The sequence below is a fragment of the Diabrotica virgifera genome, chromosome 3, assembly GCF_917563875.1.
Source record: "Diabrotica virgifera virgifera chromosome 3, PGI_DIABVI_V3a".
Lineage (NCBI taxonomy): Eukaryota > Metazoa > Arthropoda > Insecta > Coleoptera > Chrysomelidae > Diabrotica > Diabrotica virgifera.
Genome location: NC_065445.1, coordinates 222522387 through 222547390, shown reverse-complemented (window position 1 = coordinate 222547390; position 25004 = coordinate 222522387). Strand labels below are relative to the sequence as shown.

Below are 25004 nucleotides of genomic sequence, written 5' to 3'. Positions count from 1 at the left end.
AATTTGTACGTGTTCTGCGATAGAATACACCATTTCGAAAGAATTTAAACAAAACAAGTACTTATCCCTGTTAAAACGGTACCAACAAAAGTTCAAATAACTAGACTATGCGAAAATTTCTTTCAATGTAGTTTTTGATGTAACGGAAAAAAATAATCAAGGTTGACTTTTTTAAGTGACCAACCCTGTATATTTAAAAATCCAAAGATTACGTTAAATTATATGAAAAGTAACGTTACCTAAACTTAAAAATAAAAGAATAAATTTAGTCTTTAATTAATAAATATATTTTGTCGGTAAATTACAAATTTTATTTTTCTAAAATAAATTTTTTGGTGAATTATTTTTCTACAAATAAATAGCACCATTTATCTTTGTTCTTACTCCATTCTAGGTAATTAAAAAATTATTTATGACAACGAAGTCATCTTAAAATTTTAACCAATTTCTTCTATCACATTCAGTAAGTATCCATTTAATTCTGTCTGTTACAAAATCAGGAAGTTTCACATGAGAAAGATCCTGTTTATCATCTATACTTTTGGGCATTGGCATACCACCTTTTGGACCATTTATTACAAAGGAAACAAAAAATATTACATGAGCCAGTTCCCAGCGAGTAGCGAAACCTAATTCTTCTATCAATTTCTGGTAAGAAAAATCTAGATCACAATCAAGGTCTTTCAACGTTTTTTGGAAGTGTTGTTGGTAATACTTAAGGAGATTATCCAAGTGATTTCTTAAAACGTCAAAGCTGACACTTGAGAACAGGAAGAAAAAGATATCTGTACCAGGTGAATCGTAACTGTACAGTTGAAAATCTACGATTTTAACTTCTTTTGTGGTATTTTCATCTTGTTTGATCATAATGTTGTTAACCCATAAGTCTCTATGTGATATGGTAGCAAATGGTTCACGAACCTCGTCACACACAAATGAAAATTTTTTAGCAGATTCCTGAATCTTTGGAACAAATTTTTTATATGATTCATCTTGCAGTATATTATAGATTATTTCGAAGAGGGGCCCTACTGGTGGTTGTGGAGCAGGAGGAAAGTTACAAGACATGTACGCTTTAATGTTCTTTTCGAATGTCTTAACATCTTTTTGTTTCAGTGCCACTGGTATGGCATGGAACTCTGCAAGACTTTTTAGGATCAGCTTGGCGGTTTCCAGGTCAAAGCCTTTAAACCGGTCAATAGTGTCGAAACCTAAAAATAAAAGATAATATAGATATTAGTAATTTGTTATATAGGCCTGGATCCCGCGTACCAAAAAAAAAGTTAAAAATAGCAAGCTAAAAATTTGTTAATAGCGTAACGGTATCTAGTCGGACAAACTTTAATGTATGGGAACACTGGAACAAGGGAAGTCTTAATTGTGGAACAGGTTACAGGTTTCGAACGTCAGACTACGAAAACGTCCCATGTATTTTGTTGGACAGAACTTCCAATAATTAGACAAGGCGAAAACGGCGGGTTCGAAGGGAAAAATATTCCTATGAGATTTTTTTGCATAATCACATTCGTGAGACATCCCAGAATAAGGTTCAAGAAGTCGCCCACGTGAAAAGTGGGCCAATTTTTTTTTAACAATTTTTTTTAATCAAATTGCAAGAATCAATATTTTTGGCCCGAACAATTTTTTGTTTAATTTTTTGGACCATTCTGAATAAAAAAGATCTCCTATAATTTTTCTCTAAAGTTGATCGTTTTCGACTTATAAGCAATTTAAAATTGAAAAAACGAAAAATGACGATTTTCAAGGCTTAATAACTCGGTTAAAAGTTATTATTATGAAAGTAAATATATGACTAAATCAAAGTTTAAAGCCCCCCCTACAAGATCCTGAAGAAATTTTTGTCATTATTTTATTACTAAGCTGTTATTTTTAAATAAAATAATAAGCGCCATGCATGTGTGCGGCCACTGTAAATGCTGAGTGCGAGAGAGAAGCCATTCCAGCAGTCCAATTGTGCATCTTGCTCGCACTCACATTTACAACCGCGTCAATACGATCTAACCGCTCATTGTTTTTAATTAAAAATAACAGCTTAGTAGTAAATTAATGACACAGATTTCTTCATGATCATGTAGCGGAGACTTTAAACTTTGATTTAGTCGCTTTCTGACTTTCATAATAATAATTTTTAACCGAGTTATTAAGTCTTAAAAATGGCCATTTTCGCATTTTTCAAATTTTAAATTGCTTATAACTCGAAAAAGATCAACTTTAGAGAAAAATTATAAGGGACCTTCTTTGTCCAGAATGGCCCAAAAAACCTAAAAAAAATTAGTGCGGGCCAAAAATATCGATTTTTCCAATTTGATTAAAAAAAAATTGTTAAAAAAAATTGGCCCACTTTTCACATGGGCGACTTCTTGAACCTTATTCTGGGACGTCTCACGAATGTGATTATGCAAAAATATCTCATGGGAATATTTTTCCCAACGAACCCGCCGTTTCCGCCTTGTCTAAATTGATTTGTTACCTTTTCACTAAACTCTCATCCAAAAATCAGACTGCTATTGATCACCAACAGAATTCCTGTCATCTAAAATGCCCAACATATTGTCATAAACAGTCATAAACTTGTCAGGATGACAAATTCCACAATTAAAATCACAGGATTCCACAATTAAAACTTTCCCTGTTCCAGTGTTCTCATACATCAAAGTTTGTCCGACTAGACACCGTTAAGCTATTAACAAATTTTCAGCTTGCTATTAATAAACTTTTTTTTTGGTACGTGGGATCCAGGCCTAATACTATGTAACTATAAAACGATAAATAAATGGCAGTTATGGTAAATTTTCCTGAAGCTACATATTCTGTGATGCTAAGTTAAAACAAGTTTTCGGATTTCAGATAAAATTAGAAGACCCATTTTTACTCAGATGTCATAGGTATCTGAGTTTTTCCACATATTTATTAGGTATCATATCCCTTAATATACAGGGTGTAACAAGAAGGTAGGTCATAAATTAAATAACATATTCTGGGACCAAAACTAGTTCGATTGAACGAATTAGAGGTTTTTTATTGAAAATGACATGTGGCATCCTTATGGGAGTAACCTCTTAAAAAAATAACGGTGAAATTTGTGCATTTGGGTTTTTTAAACACCCTCAATGTCCCTCAATGATTGTGTACGTTCCAATTAAATTATTATTTTGGTACGATTAGTTAAACACAATATTTTTAATTTTTTTAACCTATTAGAACTTATGTACACTTCCCGTCATAAAAAACTGGTACACTTTTTTTTCAATGTAAACCTGTGTTCAGACTGGATACAATAGTTCGTGAATTACTTCGGTGTTGCCATAACAGATAACGGAATTGCACTAAATCTAAATACAAAAAAATAACGTTTAAAAATGTATAAAGGTTTTAGATAGGTATTATTTTTAACACTACCAATTGACCATCATTGAAGAAACCTGGGATAGCTTGGTCGAAGATAAAAACATATAACTAAATTTATTTCTCACTGTCCAGAAGATTACAAGAAGAGTTTAATAATAATGGAGCTATGACAAAATATTAATATTTCAGCAGTTTCGAATTGTAATACATATATTTAAATTCCACACTTGTTCACTGTAAAAGTTATTCATATTGTATTTATTTCAAATCAATATTTTTATTTTTCCCGTGTGTTTATTCTAGTATCCCAAAACTCAATTGAGTTTTGTATTTACAGTACAATTAACGAGAAACCAATCAAGCTTCTCGATTTTAATTTAAAAATAATAATTTAAAGTTATATCTAGATTTATTAATTATCTATTATTTTTGAATTGAAATATTTTCAAAAATTATAATAAAACACGAATCAATGTATGGGTACTTAATTGAGATGACTGGCAACATTGCCCGAGAAATTAGAATGACACATTTGACAAGATCAACTTACACAACTTGAAAAACGCGATTTTCGGTTATAAGAGTTGTACCAGTTATTTTTGACGCGAAGTGTACTAAATAAGACAGTTTTTATCGAGACGCTTCTGAGAACCTATTATTATTATTTATTTTGCTCAACAGGCCATGCAGGCCCTGGGCGTGAAATACAAAATTACATTTTTTGATTATACATATCTAAAATATACAATATTAATTTGTCTATTAAAAAATACATCATATAAATATATACATAATATATGTATATAGCTCTCATTTTACAATTCATGGCACATTCTTCTGTTACAATTTCTCTTGCGTTCTTCTTACCACTCCTCTCCACTCTCTTGTGTATTATACCTTGTTTCTCCAGTTATCTATTTTTAAGTCACGTAAATCTGCTTGGACGCTGTCAAACCACCTTTTACGGGGTCTTTCTTTCCTTTTTTCCCTACTGGTTTCCTGTTCAATATCATCCTGGTCATTCTATGGTTTCCCAATATTTGCACATGTCCCAGCCATTTTATTCTATGCGGCTTTATTATTGCGGTGATTTTTGGTTCCGTATAGAGCTCTTCCAACTCTTTATTCGTTCTTCTTCTCCATTCCATTTGTGTATTTATGCCTCCGTAAATTGATCGGAGAATTTTCCTCTCCCATCTTTCTAATCTTTCTTCATCTGCCTTTCTCAAAACCCATAATTTAGCTCCATATACCACCGTAGCTCTAATCACTGTCTTGTAAATTCTTTCTTTTGTTTTTCTTGAAACAGGCTTGGAGTTTATTAAGGATCTCAGCATTCCGTATTTCTGGTTGCCTTTTGTAATTCTGGATTTTATTTCTTTATCTTCGTGTCCATTTTCCTTTACTTTCACACCAAGGTAGGTAAATTCTTCCACTCTGTCATAACTGTATATTATGTAATCTTTCTCCCCTTGTATTTTTATAAACTCTTCATTGTCTTGCTGTGTATCCCCCATTATCATGTATTTAGTTTTCTTTTCATTTATCTTTAGACCCAACCGATTTGCTTCTTTTTCTATTTTTTCACATTTATTTTCAATTTTTTCTTTGATTTTGCTAATATTGTTAGATCATCCGCAAAAGCAATATAGTGATGTTCATTTTTAAATACGGTTTCTTCCATTTTTATGCTGCAATTCCTCATTATTACTTCAAGAACAAAATTGAACAACGTGGTTGACATCGGGTCACCTTGCCTGAGTCCTTGTTTGATTTCGAAGTCCTCTGAGATGTCTTTCCACAGTACTTCGCTTTTCGTTTTTGCCAACGTTATTTCAATCAAGCTAATCAATTTTTTGGGGATTTTTAATTCTTTCGGAGCACGGTACATTTCTTTTCTATTTATACGATCATATGCGTGCTTGAAATCTACGAGCAGCGCATACAGGGTCCTTTTGTACTCATAGCAATCTGCTTGTAACTCCATTAGCGTGAAAATCTGGTCTGTTACCGAACGGTTGGATCGAAAACCTGCCTGGTACTCCCCCAGAGTATCCTCCATGTATTCGTTCAGTCTTCCACCTGTGCATTGTGCTAATATCTTATACCCTGTCTCTAGGAGTGCTATTCCTCTATAATTTTCACACGTTTGTTTATCTCCTTTTTTATGTATGTATGTATTTTTCACCAGCCAATATAGTTGGTCGTACAGTTGTTATCCTCCTGCCTTTAGCATTTCAGCTGTTATCTCTGTCGCTCCTGCACTTGTGTTGTTTTTAAGTTGGCTGATTATATTCATTACCTCTTGTTTTGTTGGCGTCTCCACTATCGTATCGTTTTCTTCCATATTCTGTATTATGTCTGTTCCGGTAGGTGTGTGTGTTGACGGAAATAATTATATAAAATAATATTAATTAAAACGCAAACAATTGTCAATAATAAAGTTATTTATTTTTGATAAAAAAAGGTGTTTTGCTTAAACATCTCGTAAGAGGGTTTGTTATTGTTTCGGCCCAGCAAGCGACCGATGCCTGCTGGGGTGTAGTAACCGACTGAGTGGCTGAAAGAAACTACAGACGCTAATCTGTTTGTGTTGCTACCATCAGACCAGAAGGACAATAAATTATTTAGATATGGCGTTTAAAATTTGAAACATTTCTGCAGTTTTAGAAAACGTTTTCGAGCATGTCCAAAGTGAGTTATTGACATAAGGTCTGATAAGGTAACTAATTTAGGGGGAATTCAGTTTGTTAAACTGAACACACCAAAAACATATGGATAAGGATACATTTCGTTTCGTAAAACCGTGCCCTTCTTAGCATCTGGTTTGTATATTACATGTGAATTTATATGACCCATATTATTTTGTTTTGAGAAAAGTTATTAAAAATTAAGAAAATAAAATTAATAAAAATAGTAATTAAAGCGTACCGCTATATGTCCATCTCGTCCTCTTCAACATTATTAAAGAGCTCTTCGAAATATTTTTTCCATCTTTCTAGCACCTGCGCTGTTTCATTTATTAGTAATCCTTCTTCATTATTAGAACATGGCAATTATTATTCTGAGAACCTAGCAAAATGTAAACCATAAATAATATATTTTCGTATTATTACCAGGTCTCTACTCGTATAATCTTGCGCTAAATACACACACCGATTTTGGACGGTCGATTTTATATCGGCCGTCTGTATTGATTTTAGTTTATTCTTCATGTGCCTTGTGCGTTCCGAACGTTGGCAATTAACATGGCTATTCTGACTTTATTTACAGCAGATCTGAATAGTTCGGCAGATGACAATCTGATTCATTGCCGCAAGTTTTTGAGCCACGAGTGTCTCGTCCTCCCTGGACCCCTTCTGCTGTCTATTTTTCCTTGGATATTTAGCTGTAGTTCTAAATATTTATTGTGCCTCATAACGTGACCCAAGTATTCCAACTTTCTTTTTTTGTAGTTATTTCCCTCTCTTTACCTATCCGAGGTAGTACCTCCTCGATGGTCACGTGCTCGGCCCAAGATAGACGTATAATACGTCAGTAAGCCCACATTTCGAAGGCCTCTACTTTTTCGATTAATGTTGCGGTTGCGGTTGTCCACGCCTTTATTCCATGTAACAAAACCGGGAATACGTAACATAGACCGGTCTAGTTAGATTCAAAAAGAGGAGTGAGGTTACAATATTTACCATCAAGCTGAAAATTGGCAGGATTGTTGAAAATACCATCATAAATGAAATCTAAAAAGTCCTCATAAATCCGACCCCAGCTAAAAAATTTACGCGGGGTCAAAGGTCACCAAATATGGTTTTTAGCGATTTTCAGCGAAACGGTAAGTTTTATCATAAAATTAGTTCTGACAAAAAATGTAGATTAGATAATTAATTATCTATAAAAAATATTTTAAAAATTTTTTTCGTAAAAGCCACCGTTTTTGAGATACAACGATTCAAATAGTTGAAAGAGTTCTAATCGTCATATGTATTAGTACACCATGTATATACATCACTGAAGCTGTAATACAAGTAAACATAATATTCTATTGTCAACTTAACTTATATTACACACAATAATATAAGATATTATAAATATGATAATGTTTCTACTATACAGCTTGCGGTCTACCGAGGGATGCACTGTATAAGCTGTATTATACATATTACAGTGCCAACAAAAAAATCTTTACACAATGATTGTAACGCGAAAATAATAAGAATTATTATTTTAATTTTACAGCTTAATCCCAACAAAAATAGTAAATTGATATGACAAAATATTAACTTACATATATAATAATCCTTCTTATGTACTGTTATATTTCTATTTGATATGAAAATTAAATTTTGATAATTATAAACAGAATTTAATTTAATATAAAATATTTTCAATTTTTTCAACCACGGGCATATAAATTTAGAACAACCTGTATACAACAAATTGTTATATTTAATTTTAAGAAGTGATTAGAAAAAGCATACGAAACTCGAGACAATGCGCTTAGAATAAACAAAGTGAATGGCGCGTACCATTATCGTTGTTCGCGGAAGGTTCGATCATTAGCCTATGCTAAATAAAACTCAAGTGAAATCGATAATAGGTCATTATCGTTGTTCGCGGAAGGTTCGATCATTAACCTATGCTAAATAAGACTCAGTTGAAGTAGATAATAGGTCATTAAATTTTGTAAATAGTAGAAAGTAATTTTAGAATGGGAATTAACTATTTTTTTTTTAAATCCATTAAGCATATTTAGAAAGATTAAAAATTGGTTTTGAGGAATACTGCGAATGAGAGTTGGTGGTGGAAGGTTGATTTGTGAATCTGGAAGGGATATTTAGAAAGTAGGGGAATGAATGAAAAAGATAGATCAGAATGTTTTGAGCTGTCGAGAAGTGAAGTCGAGTAGTAGACGGTAGTGTACGGAGAGTGAACAAGCCGGTGTAGTTCCGTGAGTGTGGAGTATCTATCGTGGAACGAGAGGTAGGCCAGGTTGAGAGTAAAAGAACCTCCTTGAGCCAAGAGTGTCCCGGTAGCTGATTGCAGTTTCGAAAAAGGTAGAATACAGCATCACGACAGAAGCAGGAACGAGAGCTATACGAGCTAGTTTTCAAAGGAGAACATTACTGAAAGCCAGGACGAGGTTTTGATCGCAGCCAAGGATAGCAGGAAACGGGTCTTGTGTGAAGACATTCTCAGTTCACCAGAAAAAGGTCAGTCTCATTTGTTTGGACATGAATGTATGGGTTTTTCGTATTAAATACCACATTATAAATTGAAGAACATAATAAATAATATCAGAAAAGCTTCATCAAACTTAAATAGAATTGTTGCTAATAAATCCTAATAGTTAAATGTTAATAAAAACTTTCAATTGGAAACCAAAAGGAAATAAGATTCCCATTTGTAAATGTTATGTTTAAGAATAATAAGATCTAGCAAATATTAAGCAGTGATTGCCATTTAAATAAAATAAACAATATTTTGATTATAATTGTAACCCATATGTGTGTATTATTTTACTCTTTTCTTTCCTATCCCGATTAGGAACCATTGAGAAATACTTAAAAGCCTCGAGAGTAAGTAATTAATTTTATAATTCGCCCTGAGATTGAAAACATATTGATATGTGATCTGGTAAATTAATTAGATTATGATTAATGCATTGATTAAATTAAATGACATATAAGAATATTATCTCATATCAATAATCAAGATCACATCAACTGGCGCTCAACGTGGGGCATTGTAAAGTATTTCTAGTGGCAAATTTGAAGGATAGAAAGAGTAAAGCCGGTATTTGAAAATTTATATGCCTATGGTAAAAAGTGAGATACTTACATTTGATAACATAAAATTTTAGATCTCTTTAGGTACAAATTTTACATAACTGATTTAATATTTTATTTTTACGATATTTACATTTGATATATTTATTGACAATTTATAATATTTGGGTGAGAAAAAGTCGTCTTGGTAACATACTAGTAAAATTTCATATTTGGCGGGGACAGTACTTCTTGAAAACAAATGTCTGTGACAAGAAGCCAAAGCAAGGACAACAAAAAACAAAAAGAACATTCAGACCAAGAAGATATTTTAGACACGACAATCATGGCATCAGAACAGCAAGAATTATCAGGAATAGATAAACTATTACAACTTATGCAACTCCAGTCACAAAAAATGGATGAAGCAAAACGAACAATGGATAAAAATCAGGAAGAAACATCAAAGAAAATGGATGAATCACAAAAAAAAATGGATGAATCACAACAAAAAATGGATCAAAAAATGGATGAAACACAACAGAAAATGGATAAAGTGGATCAAAAAATGGATGAAACACAACAAAAAATGGATGAAACACAACTAAAAATGGATGAAACACAACAAAAAATGGATGAAACACAACAAAAATTGGATCAAAAAATGGATGAAACAAAAAGAATAATGCAAGAAAATCAGAAGGAAACAAAACAAGCCATAGAAGATTACAACAAGAAAATGGAGGAACGCATAGAAAAGTATGAAATGAAAATTCAAGATAAAATAAAGGAACTAGAAAATTTGGAAAATAAGTTGGAAAATGCTATTCAAGTAGACAGAGAAGAAGTGGAAAAAAGAATCACAGAAATAGAAAAACAAGTCACCGAAAATCAGACGCAACAAAATGTAGGAGAAAGAAGAGAAATGGTTATACATAGCACAGATGACGTGAAGATAAGGTTTGGCGGGGATGTAAGAAGATTACACCCAGTGCCGTTCATAAATAGCCTGAAAAAGAAAATACAGCACATCGGAAATTTCGAAACAGCAAAAGAAACTATCAGAAACCATCTAAAATATGAAGCAAGCCTATGGTTCGATTGCAAACAAGAAGAATTTGACAGTTGGCAACAATTTGAACAAAAATTTTTGAATTATTTCTGGGGAAAAGTCCAACAATTGGAAATTAACAAGGAATTGCAAAATGGGAAATACAATGATAGGATGGGTATATCAGAAAGGACATATGCATTACAAATTTACTATAACGCAAAACATTTACAATATAATTACTCATCGGAACAATTAGTCGAACTGATTGCAAGACATTTCGAAGAAACGCTGGAAGACCATATCACATTGCAAAACTACAAAGACATAGATAGTTTATGCCAATTCCTACAAATAAGAGAGTCACGTTTAAGAGAAAGAAAATCAAGAAGGTCGCGAGAAGATTACAGGCCCCGAGAAACACAGGATTACAGAGATAGAAATCAAAATAGGAGGGACTACACAAGACGAGATTTTAATCCCAGAAGGGAAAACGAAAATAGAGACAACGGAAGAGGAAATTATGAACAAAGAAATAGGCAATGGAATGAGGACAGAAATCGAGAATACCAGAATAGAAACACCACACTCGCAAATCAAGAAAACAGAAATAATGGTAGACACAATGAACAGGGATATCGAGAAAACCGAAACAGTTCCGACAGACCAAGAGAAAATAGAAGAGAAGTAAATAATACCCAGACAGATGAATATGACGAAGGGAGACATTATGACGAAAATATAAACAACGATGAGCAACCGGCGTCTTTTCACGACGGCGCTCACTAAAAACCAAAAATCAAACAGGAATCTTTTGTAACCCCAAGGAGTTTATTAAATTGGCAAGAAACAACGAAAAGAAAAATGGAGTTAATTTAAAATTTGTGGATGGATTTATCAACGAGAAACCAATTAAAATTATGATAGACACTGGATCTGAAATAACATTGGTCAACAGAAAACTAATAGAAGAAGTTAACTTAACAAATTTAATTTACAAAATACCTAGGGTAAATTTAGTGGGCGCAAACAAACGGACATTGGCAACTATAAATAAAGGCATACGAGTAATGGTACGACTGGGTAAGAAGATGTATGCACTACAATGTGTAATAATGCCAAACATGTCACATGACATGATAGTAGGAGTTGACGAATTGGCAGAAAAACATGTAGTGATAGATTTGAAAAATAATACGATGAATCTAACAGAAGAAAAAGAAGAAGAACAGGACAAGGAACAGGAGAAACAAAATACGGACGAATCAGGTAAAGAACAAACAGTGGAAATGAATTTGGCAACGAAGCAAGGACAAAGAAGAAAAGGGAGAAAAAGTCAGAAAAAGACAAAAGAAAATGAAACCTGTGGCTCCTCAAAAGAAGAGTTGAGCCCAGAAGAAGAAAAATTGAGAGTATCAAAAGCAAAAGAAAACTGGGATTCCTCAAAAGAAGAGATGAGCTCAGGAGAAGAAGAAATAAAGCTAACAAATGAAAGCGAAAAAGATATGATCGAAACAGTGGCATTTGAAGAGGAGGCATATGAAAACGAGGATGCAGAATGCACGGTAAAAGTACGGCAATAATAAATAATATCAGAAAAGCTTCATCAAACTTAAATAGAATTGTTGCTAATAAATCCTAATAGTTAAATGTTAATAAAAACTTTCAATTGGAAACCAAAAGGAAATAAGATTCCCATTTGTAAATGTTATGTTTAAGAATAATAAGATCTAGCAAATATTAAGCAGTGATTGCCATTTAAATAAAATAAACAATATTTTGATTATAATTGTAACCCACATGTGTGTATTATTTTACTCTTTTCTTTCCTATCCCGATTAGGAACCATTGAGAAATACTTAGAAGCCACGAGAGTAAGTAATTAATTTTATAATTCGCCCTGAGATTGAAAACATATTGATATATGATCTGGTAAATTAATTAGATTATGATTAATGCATTGATTAAATTAAATGACATATAACAATATTATCTCATATCAATAATCAAGATCACATCAACTGGCGCTCAACGTGGGGCATTGTAAAGTATTTCTAGTGGCAAATTTGAAGGATAGAAAGAGTAAAGCCGGTATTTGAAAATGTATATTAGGGTGGGCCGAAAAAATATTTTTTTATCCGATCGAAACGGGGTAGGTTTTAAAAGTTGTATTTTTTGTCCTAAAAGAAAACTGCAAAATATTTTTGCTGAAAAAAAATATCTTCAGTCTGCGCATTTGACTTAAAATTTCAGTTTTTTTGGTAAAAAGTAACTTTTTGGAAATAATTTTGTACAATTTAAGAAATGAGATAGAATGAACGGGTAGCGTTATATATCGCTACTTCAATACAAAAGGGCCACAAATCAAAATCACAGTTTTTACAGAGGAGCTACTCAAAGTTTTGATATTTATTTTTGGTTCATTTTTCTTTTATTTTTTATCATTTATATGCAAGTAATATATTGATAGAAAGGTAAATTTAAACTGTATCTGATATTGTATTTAGATACAGCGTAAGTATTTTACTGAGAGAGATATTAGCAGATATGGCCCTTTTGTATAAAAAATATTTCTTATGTCATGATAGGAATTTGAAATAAACGGACACATACCAAAAAAAAAAAAAATTTTAATCAATGGTTTTGTCACTAATTAATGTAGATTTTGAGTAAAATTATTACAAAAAGTCTTATCTTATAAAAAAAAATATTATAATGTCAGTCTACAAAAATAACAAAAGTTAATTCCAAAACTACCACTAAAAGGTACAATTTATAACTTAATGTCTTAACACTAGCCGGATAATCAAAAAGGTATCAATGTTTTACAGCTGTTTAGTGTCTCCAATAAAAACAGTTTAACAATTCAACAAAATTCAATGTATCAATTGTCAACGGTTCCTAGGGCAAGTTATTAGATATAATAAATAAATCTGGACCTCGGAGGTAAACTTCATAGTTACTGTTCAACAATGTATTTTTACCAGATTTATTTATGACTATCGGATGTAATAAACCTCAACAATAATATCCCATAGAGAGACAAAAATAGTGCCGAAATGAAATTTTCATTATTATGTGTAAATTTAGACGAGGTAAAAAAATTTGGCCAATGTTTATAATTTTTTTACTGAATGGGTGTTTGTAATATAATCAAACAAAGTGTATTAATCAGTTTACTACATCATAAAATATACAGGGTAAATTTTTTTCTTACAATTTAAGCAAAAATTTTAATGGTTGAAAAAAATTAAACTTTTAGTATCCCATAAATAGGTCTAATGGGTTAATAAGCCAATAAGGCACGCTCTCGTATCAGAGCGTGTACATTAAGGGGTTAATAAACTACATAAGAGGCATCAAAACATTTCAATATTATTGCTGTCTGATATAACGAGATCTGCTTATAACGAGAGTCTTGGTCCGCCATTTCAGTTCTCGTTATGGAGAGTCTACTGTGCAAGTAAATAAAACAACGGCATTTTACTTTCTAATAATAACATTTGACTGTCATAAAAAATGCAAAACAGTCGTGTCCCAATATATGGCTTTTTTATTTTAAATGATATACTAACTACGAGAATATCATAAGCAAAATGAACGTATTTTGTAATACATCCTTTTTGATTGAGAAAAAAAATATATATTATGCGAATATTTTGTATAAAATGACCGTATTTCGTTACACATCTCTTTTGCTTAAGAGATAATAATGTACTTACGTGAATCTTCTGTGCCAAACGGACGTATTTTGGAATGTGGCACTTTCGTTTATAAAAACGGTAACAACGATTAGAGTTTTTTGAAATGTGGCTCTTTAGCACAAAGGAAACGTGCGATCACTTCGACTGCCAGGACACAACTAACAAAGTGGCGGTTTTGTCCATATTTTTCCTTTCAAACACAAACATGCAAAAAGGGCGCAAGTGTTATTTCGATATTAAAAAACGTAAAATACATGGGGGTTTCAGTGGTATATAAAAATATGACTGCTTAAGGTTAGATTTTTTTAATAAACGCGATTTTCGTATTTTTTGATTTGTGGCCCTTTTGTACTGAAGTAGCGAATATGTTTGTTAACACTAATAGAATAACCCCAAACAGTTTCATTTGTCTTATGCAACATCTTCAGTGTGCGCAAGAACCACCAATTTACGTGATTTTAAGGTTAAATACAATATTTTTATAGCACTTACCTTTTCTAATATTTGAAGTCTAGTTATTTTGAAAAGTCTACAGTCAGCTTTTTTCTGTACATTTATCGAGGAAAATATATCATCATTTATGCAACTCTTCGCTAGTTTATAATGAACTACCCAGGACTCACCACGAGGAGGTGGTTGCATGTCGAGTCCCACCCGTGCCCTCCCTTCCACCCAACCATGAGAGCACGTTGTTCTTTTTGCTTGGGCTTTGAACTCTTTCTTAGAGTCAAACTTAGGCCGTATTGCTCTGTCAAATAGTCTAGGTCTGATTATTTGATCCCTTTTCTTTTCATCGCACACTTGTAGTGCTCATCGTGTGACTTCTTTTACTGCTCTTTCGACAGCTTCCAGATTTAAACAAAGTAGATTTGAGTATGGATCAGAAATATTTATACGACATATGCAGAATAGTTACTAAAGGAGAATCACCACCAGGATTTGGGGATAGAAGTCCTCGAAAGTTGAATCATGCACGGTGGGTGACAACTGCCAATCGTGTACTCCGATTGTACATTGCATCTAGTTCACCATCAGATCAGTTGAAAGATTTGGCCAAATATGTTGCCTTAGTTTATGCTCCAAGCTGGTTCACTATCAAATGCAATCACAAACTGAAGGATGGTTCAAGCAACCTTTGGAAAATGCTGGACTTTTCATCATATATGTCACACGAACAAAAGAAAGTGATTCATAAGTGCATTCAAAATAATTCATACTTCGCACACCCCGAAAATATGCTTGTGGCAATGGTCTCCGATGACAGGGAACACATTCGTCAGCTTGCGATCAGACGAATATTAAAAGCCAGAAGAAAAAACGACAGAGAAAGAGTTCGACTTTTTGAAATTCCTAAAATAAATTTTTCTGCCAAAGAATACGTAGATTTAATTGAATGGCAGTTTATGGATGTAACTGAGCCCCCTGTTACCATGCATCTATCAGAAGAGGACCTCAACAGAATATTGGTTGACGGTTTGTCAGATATTCTTGCAGAAGGTGTGCTGGGAAAATTACCGACACATACTCAAGCTGTCGAAAGAGCAGTAAAAGAAGTCACACGATCAGCACTACAAGTGTGCGATGAAAAGAAAAGTGATCAAATAATCAGAACTAGACTATTTGACAGAGCAATACGGCCTAAGTTTGACTCTAAGAAAGAGTTCAAAGCCTAAGCAAAAAGAACAACGTGCTCTCATGGTTGGGTGGAAGGGAGGGCACGGGTGGGACTAGACGTGCAACCACCTCCTCGTTGCATAAATGATGATATATTTTTCTCGATAAATGTACAGAAAAAAGCTGACTGTAGACTTTTCAAAACAACTAGACTTCAAATATTAGAAAAGGTAAGTGGTATAAAAATATTGTATTTAACCTTAAAATCACGTAAATTGGTGGTTCTTGCGCACACTGAAGATGTTGCATAAGACAAATGAAACTGTTTGGGGTTATTCTATTAGTGTTAACAAACATATACAGTGAGCACGTAAAGGTTGGAATAAATTCATTTTCTCGAGAATGGACGATTTTGGAAAAAAATCCCGAAACAGGTCAATTTTTATTTTTAAATTACGACTTTTTGGCATATATACCTTACTAGTGACGTCACCCGTCTGGGGGTGATGACGTCATCGATAATGTTTTTAAATGAGAATGGGGGTTGTGTGCTAGCTCATTTGAAAGATAATTCAATTCTCTATTTAGTAATATAAACATTAACATAATTATTTATACAGGGTGTCCAAAAACAATATTTTTTTTATTAAATTTATTGGCATAAAAAGAAGAATGAATGTAATTTATTTATTTCAAAATACATTTTACTGCTTTCAGAAAACAGAAAAAAAAATGTTTATTTAAAAAATAATCATGGCTTTTCGCCTAAATTAAATGTTCAAATTGTCACGAGGCTGGTGGGTGGCTGTTTAATATTGAATTTAAGCAAGAAACAATATTTATTTGCCAAATAAACATTTTCTTCCTGTTTTCTGTTAGCAGTAAAATGTATTTTGAATTAAATAAATTACACACATTCTTCTTTTTATATCAACAAATTTAATCCAAAAATTTTTTTTGTCCACCTTGTATAAATATTTATGTTAATGTTTATATTACTGAATAGAGAATTGAATTACCTTTCAAATGAGCTATCACACCACCCCTATTATCATTTAAAAAAATAATCGATGACGTCATCACGCCCAGATGGGTGACGTCACTAGTTAGGTATATATGCCAAAAAGTCGTAATTTAAAAATAAAAATTGACCGGTTTCAGGATTTTTTTCCAAAATTGTCCATTCTCGAGAAAATGAATTTAATCCAACCTTTACGTGCTCACTGTATAACGCTACCCGGTCATTCTATCTCATTTCTTAATGTGTACAAAATTATTTCCAAAAAGTTACTTTTTACCAAAAAAACTGAAATTTTAAGTCAAATGCGCAGACTGAAGATATTTTTTTTCAGCAAAAATATTTTGCAGTTTTCTTTTAGGACAAAAAATACAACTTTTAAAACCTACCCCATTTCGATCGGATAAAAAAATATTTTTTCGGCCCACCCTAATTTATATGCCTGTGGTAAAAAGTGAGTTACTTACATTTGATAACATAAAATTTTAGATCTCTTTAGGTACAAATTTTACATAACTGATTTAATATTTTATTTTTACGATATTTACATTTGATATATTTATTGACAATTTATAATATTTGGGTGAGAAAAAGTCGTCTTGGTAACATACTAGTAAAATTTCATATTTGGCGGGGACAGTACTTCTTGAAAACAAGTGTCTGTGACAAGAAGCCAAAGCAAGGACAACAAAAAACAAAAAGAACATTCAGACCAAGAAGATATTTTAGACACGACAATCATGGCATCAGAACAGCAAGAATTATCAGGAATAGATAAACTATTACAACTTATGCAACTCCAGTCACAAAAAATGGATGAAGCAAAACGAACAATTGATAAAAATCAGGAAGAAACATAAAAGAAAATGGATGAATCACAAAAAAAAATGGATGAATCACAACAAAAAATGGATCAAAAAATGGATGAAACACAACAGAAAATGGATGAAACACAACAAAAATTGGATCAAAAAATGGATGAAACAAAAAGAATAATGCAAGAAAATCAGAAGGAAACAAAACAAGCCATAGAAGAGAACAACAAGAAAATGGAGGAACGCATAGAAAAGTATGAAATGAAAATTCAAGATAAAATAAAGGAACTAGAAAATTTGGAAAATAAGTTGGAAAATGCTATTCAAGTAGACAGAGAAGAAGTGGAAAAAAGAATCACAGAAATAGAAAAACAAGTCACCGAAAATCGGACGCAACAAAATGTAGGAGAAAGAAGAGAAATGGTTATACATAGCACAGATGACGTGAAGATAAGGTTTGGCGGGGATGTAAGAAGATTACACCCAGTGCCGTTCATAAATAGCCTGAAAAAGAAAATACAGCACATCGGAAATTTCGAAACAGCAAAAGAAACTATCAGAAACCATCTAAAATATGAAGCAAGCCTATGGTTCGATTGCAAAGAAGAAGAATTTGACAGTTGGCAACAATTTGAACAAAAATTTTTGAATTATTTCTGGGGAAAAGTCCAACAATTGGAAATTAACAAGGAATTGCAAAATGGGAAATACAATGATAGGATGGGTATATCAGAAAGGACATATGCATTACAAATTTACTATAACGCAAAACATTTACAATATAATTACTCATCGGAACAATTAGTCGAACTGATTGCAAGACATTTCGAAGAAACGCTGGAAGACCATATCACATTGCAAAACTACAAAGACATAGATAGTTTATGCCAATTTCTACAAATAAGAGAATCACGTTTAAGAGAAAGAAAATCAAGAAGGTCGCTAGAAGATTACAGGCCCCAAGAAACACAGGATTACAGAGATAGAAATCAAAATAGGAGGGACTACACAAGACGAGATTTTAATCCCAGAAGGGAAAACGAAAATAGAGACAACGGAAGAGGAAATTATGAACAAAGAAATAGGCAATGGAATGAGGACAGAAATCGAGAATACCAGAATAGAAACACCACACTCGCAAATCAAGAAAACAGAAATAATGGTAGACAAAATGAACAGGGATATCGAGAAAACCGAAACAGATCCGACAGACCAAGAGAAAATAGAAGAGAAGTAAATAATACCCAGACAGATGAATATGACGAAGAGAGACATTATGACGAAAATATAAACAACGATGAGCAACCGGCGTCTTTTCACGACGGCGCTCACTAAAAACCAAAAATCAAACAGGAATCTTTTGTAACCCCAAGGAGTTTATTAAATTGGCAAGAAACAACGAAAAGAAAAATGGAGTTAATTTAAAATTTGTGGATGGATTTATCAACGAGAAACCAATTAAAATTATGATAGACACTGGATCTGAAATAACACTGGTCAACAGAAAACTAATAGAAGAAGTTAACTTAACAAATTTAATTTACAAAATACCTAGGTTAAATTTAGTGGGCGCAAACAAACGGACATTGGCAACTATAAATAAAGGCATACGAGTAATGGTACGACTGGGTAAGAAGATGTATGCACTACAATGTGTAATAATGCCAAACATGTCACATGACATGATAGTAGGAGTTGACGAATTGGCAGAAAAACATGTAGTGATAGATTTGAAAAATAATACGATGAATCTAACAGACGAAAAAGAAGAAGAACAGGACAAGGAACAGGAGAAACAAAATACGGACGAATCAGGTAAAGAACAAACAGTGGAAATGAATTTGGCAACGAAGCAAGGACAAAGAAGAAAAGGGAGAAAAAGTCAGAAAAAGACAAAAGAAAATGAAACCTGTGGCTCCTCAAAAGAAGAGTTGAGCCCAGAAGAAGAAAAATTGAGAGTATCAAAAGCAAAAGAAAACTGGGATTCCTCAAAAGAAGAGATGAGCTCAGGAGAAGAAGAAATAAAGCTAACAAATGAAAGCGAAAAAGATATGATCGAAACAGTGGCATTTGAAGAGGAGGCATATGAAAACGAGGATGCAGAATGCACGGTAAAAGTATGTGAAAAATCTGAGGAAAAAGACAGAAGATTGATATGGGAAAAAGGAAAAGACAACATAATAGCCGACACTCTAACACAGGATGAGGACACTGAAAATAAGAAAACAATTACTCTACAGGTGGGACTAATTAGAGTAATACAAGAAGAAGGGGTATAAGACGTAGATTAAAGTAAGGAAATATACAGGGAGTTGGTTTTGCCTCGAGAAAATTTATTTAAAAATGCAGATAAATTTTATCGAATACAAGGCGGGGATTTGTTATATTTCTATTTGATATGAAAATTAAATTTTGATAATTATAAACAGAATTCAATTTAATATAAAATATTTTCAATTTTCTCAACCACGGGCATATAAATTTAGAACAACCTGTATACAACAAATTGTTATATTTAATTTTAAGAAGTGATTAAAAGAAGCATACGAAACTCGGGACAATGCGCTTAGAATAAACAAAGTGAATGGCGCGTACCATTATCGTTGTTCGTGGAAGGTTCGATCATTAGCCTATGCTAAATAAAACTCAAGTGAAATCGATAATAGGTCATTATCGTTGTTCGCGGAAGGTTCGATCATTAGCCTATGCTAAATAAGACTCAGTTGAAGTAGATAATAGGTCATTAAATTTTGTAAATAGTAGAAAGTAATTTTAGAATGGGAATTAACTATTTTTTTTTTGAAATCCATTAAGCATATTTAGAAAGATTAAAAATTGGTTTTGAGGAATACTGCGAATGAGAGTTGGTGGTGGAAGGTTGATTTGTGAATCTGGAAGGGATATTTAGAAAGTAGGGGAATGAATGAAAAAGATAGATCAGAATGTTTTGAGCTGTCGAGAAGTGAAGTCGAGTAGTAGACGGTAGTGTACGGAGAGTGAGAAAGCCGGTGTAGTTCCGTGAGTGTGGAGTATCTATCGTGGAACGAGAGGTAGGCCAGGTTGAGAGTAAAAGAACCTCCTTGAGCCAAGAGTGTCCCGGTAGCTGATTGCAGTTTCGAAAAAGGTAGAATACAGCATCACGACAGAAGCAGGAACGAGAGCTATACGAGCTAGTTTTCAAAGGAGAACATTACTGAAAGCCAGGACGAGGTTTTGATCGCAGCCAAGGATAGCAGGAAACGGGTCTTGTGTGAAGACATTCTCAGTTCACCAGAAAAAGGTCAGTCTCATTTGTTTGGACATGAATGTATGGGTTTTTCGTATTAAATACCACATTATAAATTGAAGAACATAATAAATAATATCAGAAAAGCTTCATCAAACTTAAATAGAATTGTTGCTAATAAATCCTAATAGTTAAATGTTAATAAAAACTTTCAATTGGAAACCAAAAGGAAATAAGATTCCCATTTGTAAATGTTATGTTTAAGAATAATAAGATCTAGCAAATATTAAGCAGTGATTGCCATTTAAATAAAATAAACAATATTTTGATTATAATTGTAACCCATATGTGTGTATTATTTTACTCTTTTCTTTCCTATCCCGATTAGGAACCATTGAGAAATACTTAAAAGCCACGAGAGTAAGTAATTAATTTTATAATTCGCCCTGAGATTGAAAACATATTGATATGTGATCTGGTAAATTAATTAGATTATGATTAATGCATTGATTAAATTAAATGACATATAAGAATATTATCTCATATCAATAATCAAGATCACATCAGTACTTATGCGTCTTATTCAATTTGTAAAGATGGGTTTTGTCGGAAAAACACGTTCTATCGGTACGTCGGCTAATCTAATCACCCTACCTATTCTTTTCTCAGAAGGGTTTGAACATAATAATGAAAGCCAATTTTCTAGGCAAAATGTTTATTGCTAAGTACTAATAAACATTTCATTATACAATAAACTTTATGCAAATTAAGTTTGTTTACTATTATGCAAATTACACCTTTATCTTCCTGGGTGGCGAAATCCTTCAGGTTGATGACACCTTCGAGGTATTAATTAGTCTTGAGTACTACTTCGGAGTGAAAATACGTGTTAAACCTATATTACTTGAATGTGCTGAAGTTTAAAAAAAAGCTAATTCAACTCCACAAGAAGTTATTTCCAACAGAATTAGCTTTCTTTTCTCTAAGTATGGAGCGTCTAAAAAAACTACGTTCTTAGATAACTTTCGATATGCATGACTCTTTAAAAATACTCGAAATAAAAAACAAGTGCAATTATCTTGTCTTCCTCCAACCTCAGCGGATGCTCATCAACATCTTTTTCGAGTATATTACCAAGTTCAAGTGTGGCTTGGTTATCAGCTAGATCTAAAAGAATGGGGATGGAAATTAGTCGACAGTTCATTAGAACCAATTCAAACTTTCTCCCACCTGCTCCGGAAAAACTCCTGAACACAATCTTTTGCGACTGTCAAAAGGGATGTAGCGCTAAATGTGGTTCAAAAAAGTTGGACTGTTTTGTTCGGTAGCATGCACTAATTGTCAAAACCGGTCGTGCTCCAATGTTGAATCACCAACTATTCAGGATTCATTTGATTCTATCGAGGAGCCATGCGATGTGTCATTATTGGGCAATTTACTTGCACCCAAGATGAACAAGAAAAAGAAGAACAAAAAGAAGAAGAAGAAGAACTAGAAGGTGAGGAAGAAGAAGAGGAAGCAGAAGTATTAGAAAATTATGAACCAGCTGGATAAATTTCACTTTTTTTTTTAATTTATACCGCTTTTTATAACTTTTATCATTTTTAACCCTTGGCAATATCAATTATTCAGTAGCTTCAAATTAAACAGAATCATAACAGATTCGAGGAATAGGCCTACTGGGAAATCACGAAAAAAACGCGCTAAATACACCACCTCAAAGGTGGTGTGGAAACGTGTGCGCATATTATGACGATTACAACTTTTTGAATCGTTTTAGCTCAAAAACGGTGGCTCATAGTAAAAAAAGTAATAGGACATTTTTTATAGATAATTATCTAATCTACATTTTTTGTTAGAACTAATTTTATGATAAAACTTACCGTTTCGCTGAAAATCGCTAAAAACTATATTTGGTGACCTTTGACCCCGCGTAAATTTTTTAGCTCGGATTGGATTTATGAGGACTTTTTAGATTTCATTTATGATGGTATTTTGAAAAATAATGCCATTTTTCAGCTTAATGGTAATTTTTGTAACCTCGGATGTGTAAGTTGACCGGAGTAACAGTTCAGAAGTCAGTGTTTGAGAGGTAGGTTGAGGCTGTTAGAGGTAAAAATTTGCTTCAAGCTAGTGAACGACGCTCTTGCTTTTTCTATTCTTATACGTATTTTCTTCGCTTAATTCCATCTTAAATTAACTGTTGTTCATAAGTAGATGTACGAATCCGCGTGTTCAATTCTTTGATTGTCTAATATCAGTTGTTGTCTTGGTCGTTGTTAGGTTTTGCTTACTAACATTCATTTGGTTTTTATAATGTTTAGTTTGATTCCATATTGTGCACTTGTTTTTTGTATCTCACTCATTAGACAACGCAGTTCCTCCACTCTACTTGCTAGAATTACAGTGTCATCAGCATACCTTAAGTTATTCTCCATTTATATTTCCTGTAGCGCTGTCTTAAATCCTTCTGAGTATATATTAAAGAGAATAGGAGAGAAGATACCGCCCTGTCGTACCCCTTTCTTGACTTCAATTTTATTGGCCAATGTAGATCCTACTTTTATTATAGCTGTTTGACTCCAACAGATACTCGCTGTTGTTCGAATGTCTCTGTCGTCGATTCCGATCTTATGGAGTACTTCAATTATCTTTTCGTGCTTTACATTATCGAACGCTTTTGCGTAGTCTATAAAGCATATATGTATATACACCGTTCTTAGGCGTCAACGCCCTTCGGTAGGGATCTATGTGGGAGTATCACCGAGCCGCAAGCCCTTATCCCTTGCCGTACTGCTCCCTCATAGGTCGATCAGATGCCCGCATATTCCAGTCTAAGCGCCAGATTCATATTTAGAATTTTATACTGACGCGTTAGCCTTTTTGTTTTCCGATGGCCTGGGCTGGGCTTGAACTCTCGTACCTCACGGCGAAGTGAAGTGCGGGTCAGCCGCTAGTCGCACTGAGCTATCCGATCGACTATAAATACACGTCTTTACACAGCATATATACACGTCTTTATTCATATCTCTGCAGCGCTGGATGAGTAACTGTAGACTAAAAAGGGCTTCTTTTGTCCCAAGAGGATTCCGGAGCCTCAACTGCAAGTCTCCAATGTTATCCTCACATTTTTTGCTTATTCTGTTGTATATAATCTTGGTGTATGCCTTCGAAATATGGTTAATAAGACTTATCATCCGATATTGATCACAAAACTGTGCTTTTGGTTTTTTCGGTATGGCAACAAAAGGCGACTGTAGCCACTCTTCAGGAAACTCCCCGCTGTTATGGTAGGGGAGCAAAGTATGCTAAATGTGCAGTCACTCGAGCGCTTTGGGGACCTATTGGGTTGTGATTATTAGGTCCTAAAACCAAAAAAAGTTAAGTAAAATTTTCCATTTTAGCGGGCGCTTGCCATTTTTTAATTTAATTTTCCATTTCCATTAATCGTTTTTTCCGAATATAGCGCCATCTATCCATAATTCGAAAAAATGTTTCGAATAAAAGTTGCTTATTTTTATGCAGAGAATTCAAATCTGCAATAAAAAATGGGGGCTCCCATTTAATATTTTAAAGTAAACCCCCACCCCGCCTCCGTGGTGGGTCGCATTTGATACCATTCGATATATTTTTCAAAAATATTAAATAAGTGTATTTTGCAGTTTTTCGATCTGATGTTTATTTTGCTAAATATCGCGGGATTTGTATTTAAAATTTCAAATTTACCCCCCACCCCTCTCTGTGAGGTGTCGTGTTTGGTATCTATCGATAGATTTTTGAAAAATATTGAACGTGTAGTTTTTAGTTTTTCGATCTGACGTTCATTTCGCGAAATATTCGCCTTTTTCTTGTGAAACTTTGTGACTCACCAATTCCCTTACGCCCCGCATAAATCGTCAGATTTTTTAAATATACACTGTTTTGCATGTACTTAACTTACCTTATCTTAATCTGACAATTTCGAGTATTTTTAAGGATAGATTTTTTTTTTCGGGCCCCCCTAAACGAACTCCCCTGTGTTAAGAGCCAATATATGGCAGAGGTACATCTGCAGGGTACCACGTTTCTCCCCATATGATAATCTGACGCGCTCGAGTAACTGCAAAAATCCCCGCTTGGGCTCCCCTACCATTATAAATATTATTAAAAAGTCTGACTAGACAGTCGAGAAATTGACAGTTTGTTTTGCACAGCACTTTCAATACTTCTCCGTATACATTATCGTTGCCATGGTCTTTTGTTATTTTTAAGATGGCAACGATAACGTATACTTTATAATATAAAGGGTCTTATAAAAGGGATAATGCTATAAAAGCTCTTAAAAATAACAAAAGACCATGGCAACGATAACGTATACGGAGAACTATTGAAAGTGCTGTGCAAAACAAACTGTCAATTTCTCGACTGTCTCCTCAGACTTTTTAATAATATTTATAACAGCGGGG

The 25004-nt window shown here is 33.4% G+C and overlaps 1 protein-coding gene across 1 annotated transcript in view; it reads right to left on the bottom strand.

Annotated features, from left to right (window-relative positions):
• Positions 1 to 264: 264 nt before the first annotated feature.
• LOC114330006 (uncharacterized) overlaps positions 265 to 25004 on the bottom strand; it is a 38656-nt gene continuing 13916 nt past the window's right edge. The window contains exon 2 of the mRNA XM_028279298.2: positions 265 to 1211. Within this exon, the coding sequence (XP_028135099.2) occupies positions 430 to 1211 (782 nt within the window). The 3' untranslated portion in view covers positions 265 to 429. The remainder of the gene's footprint in view (positions 1212 to 25004) is intronic.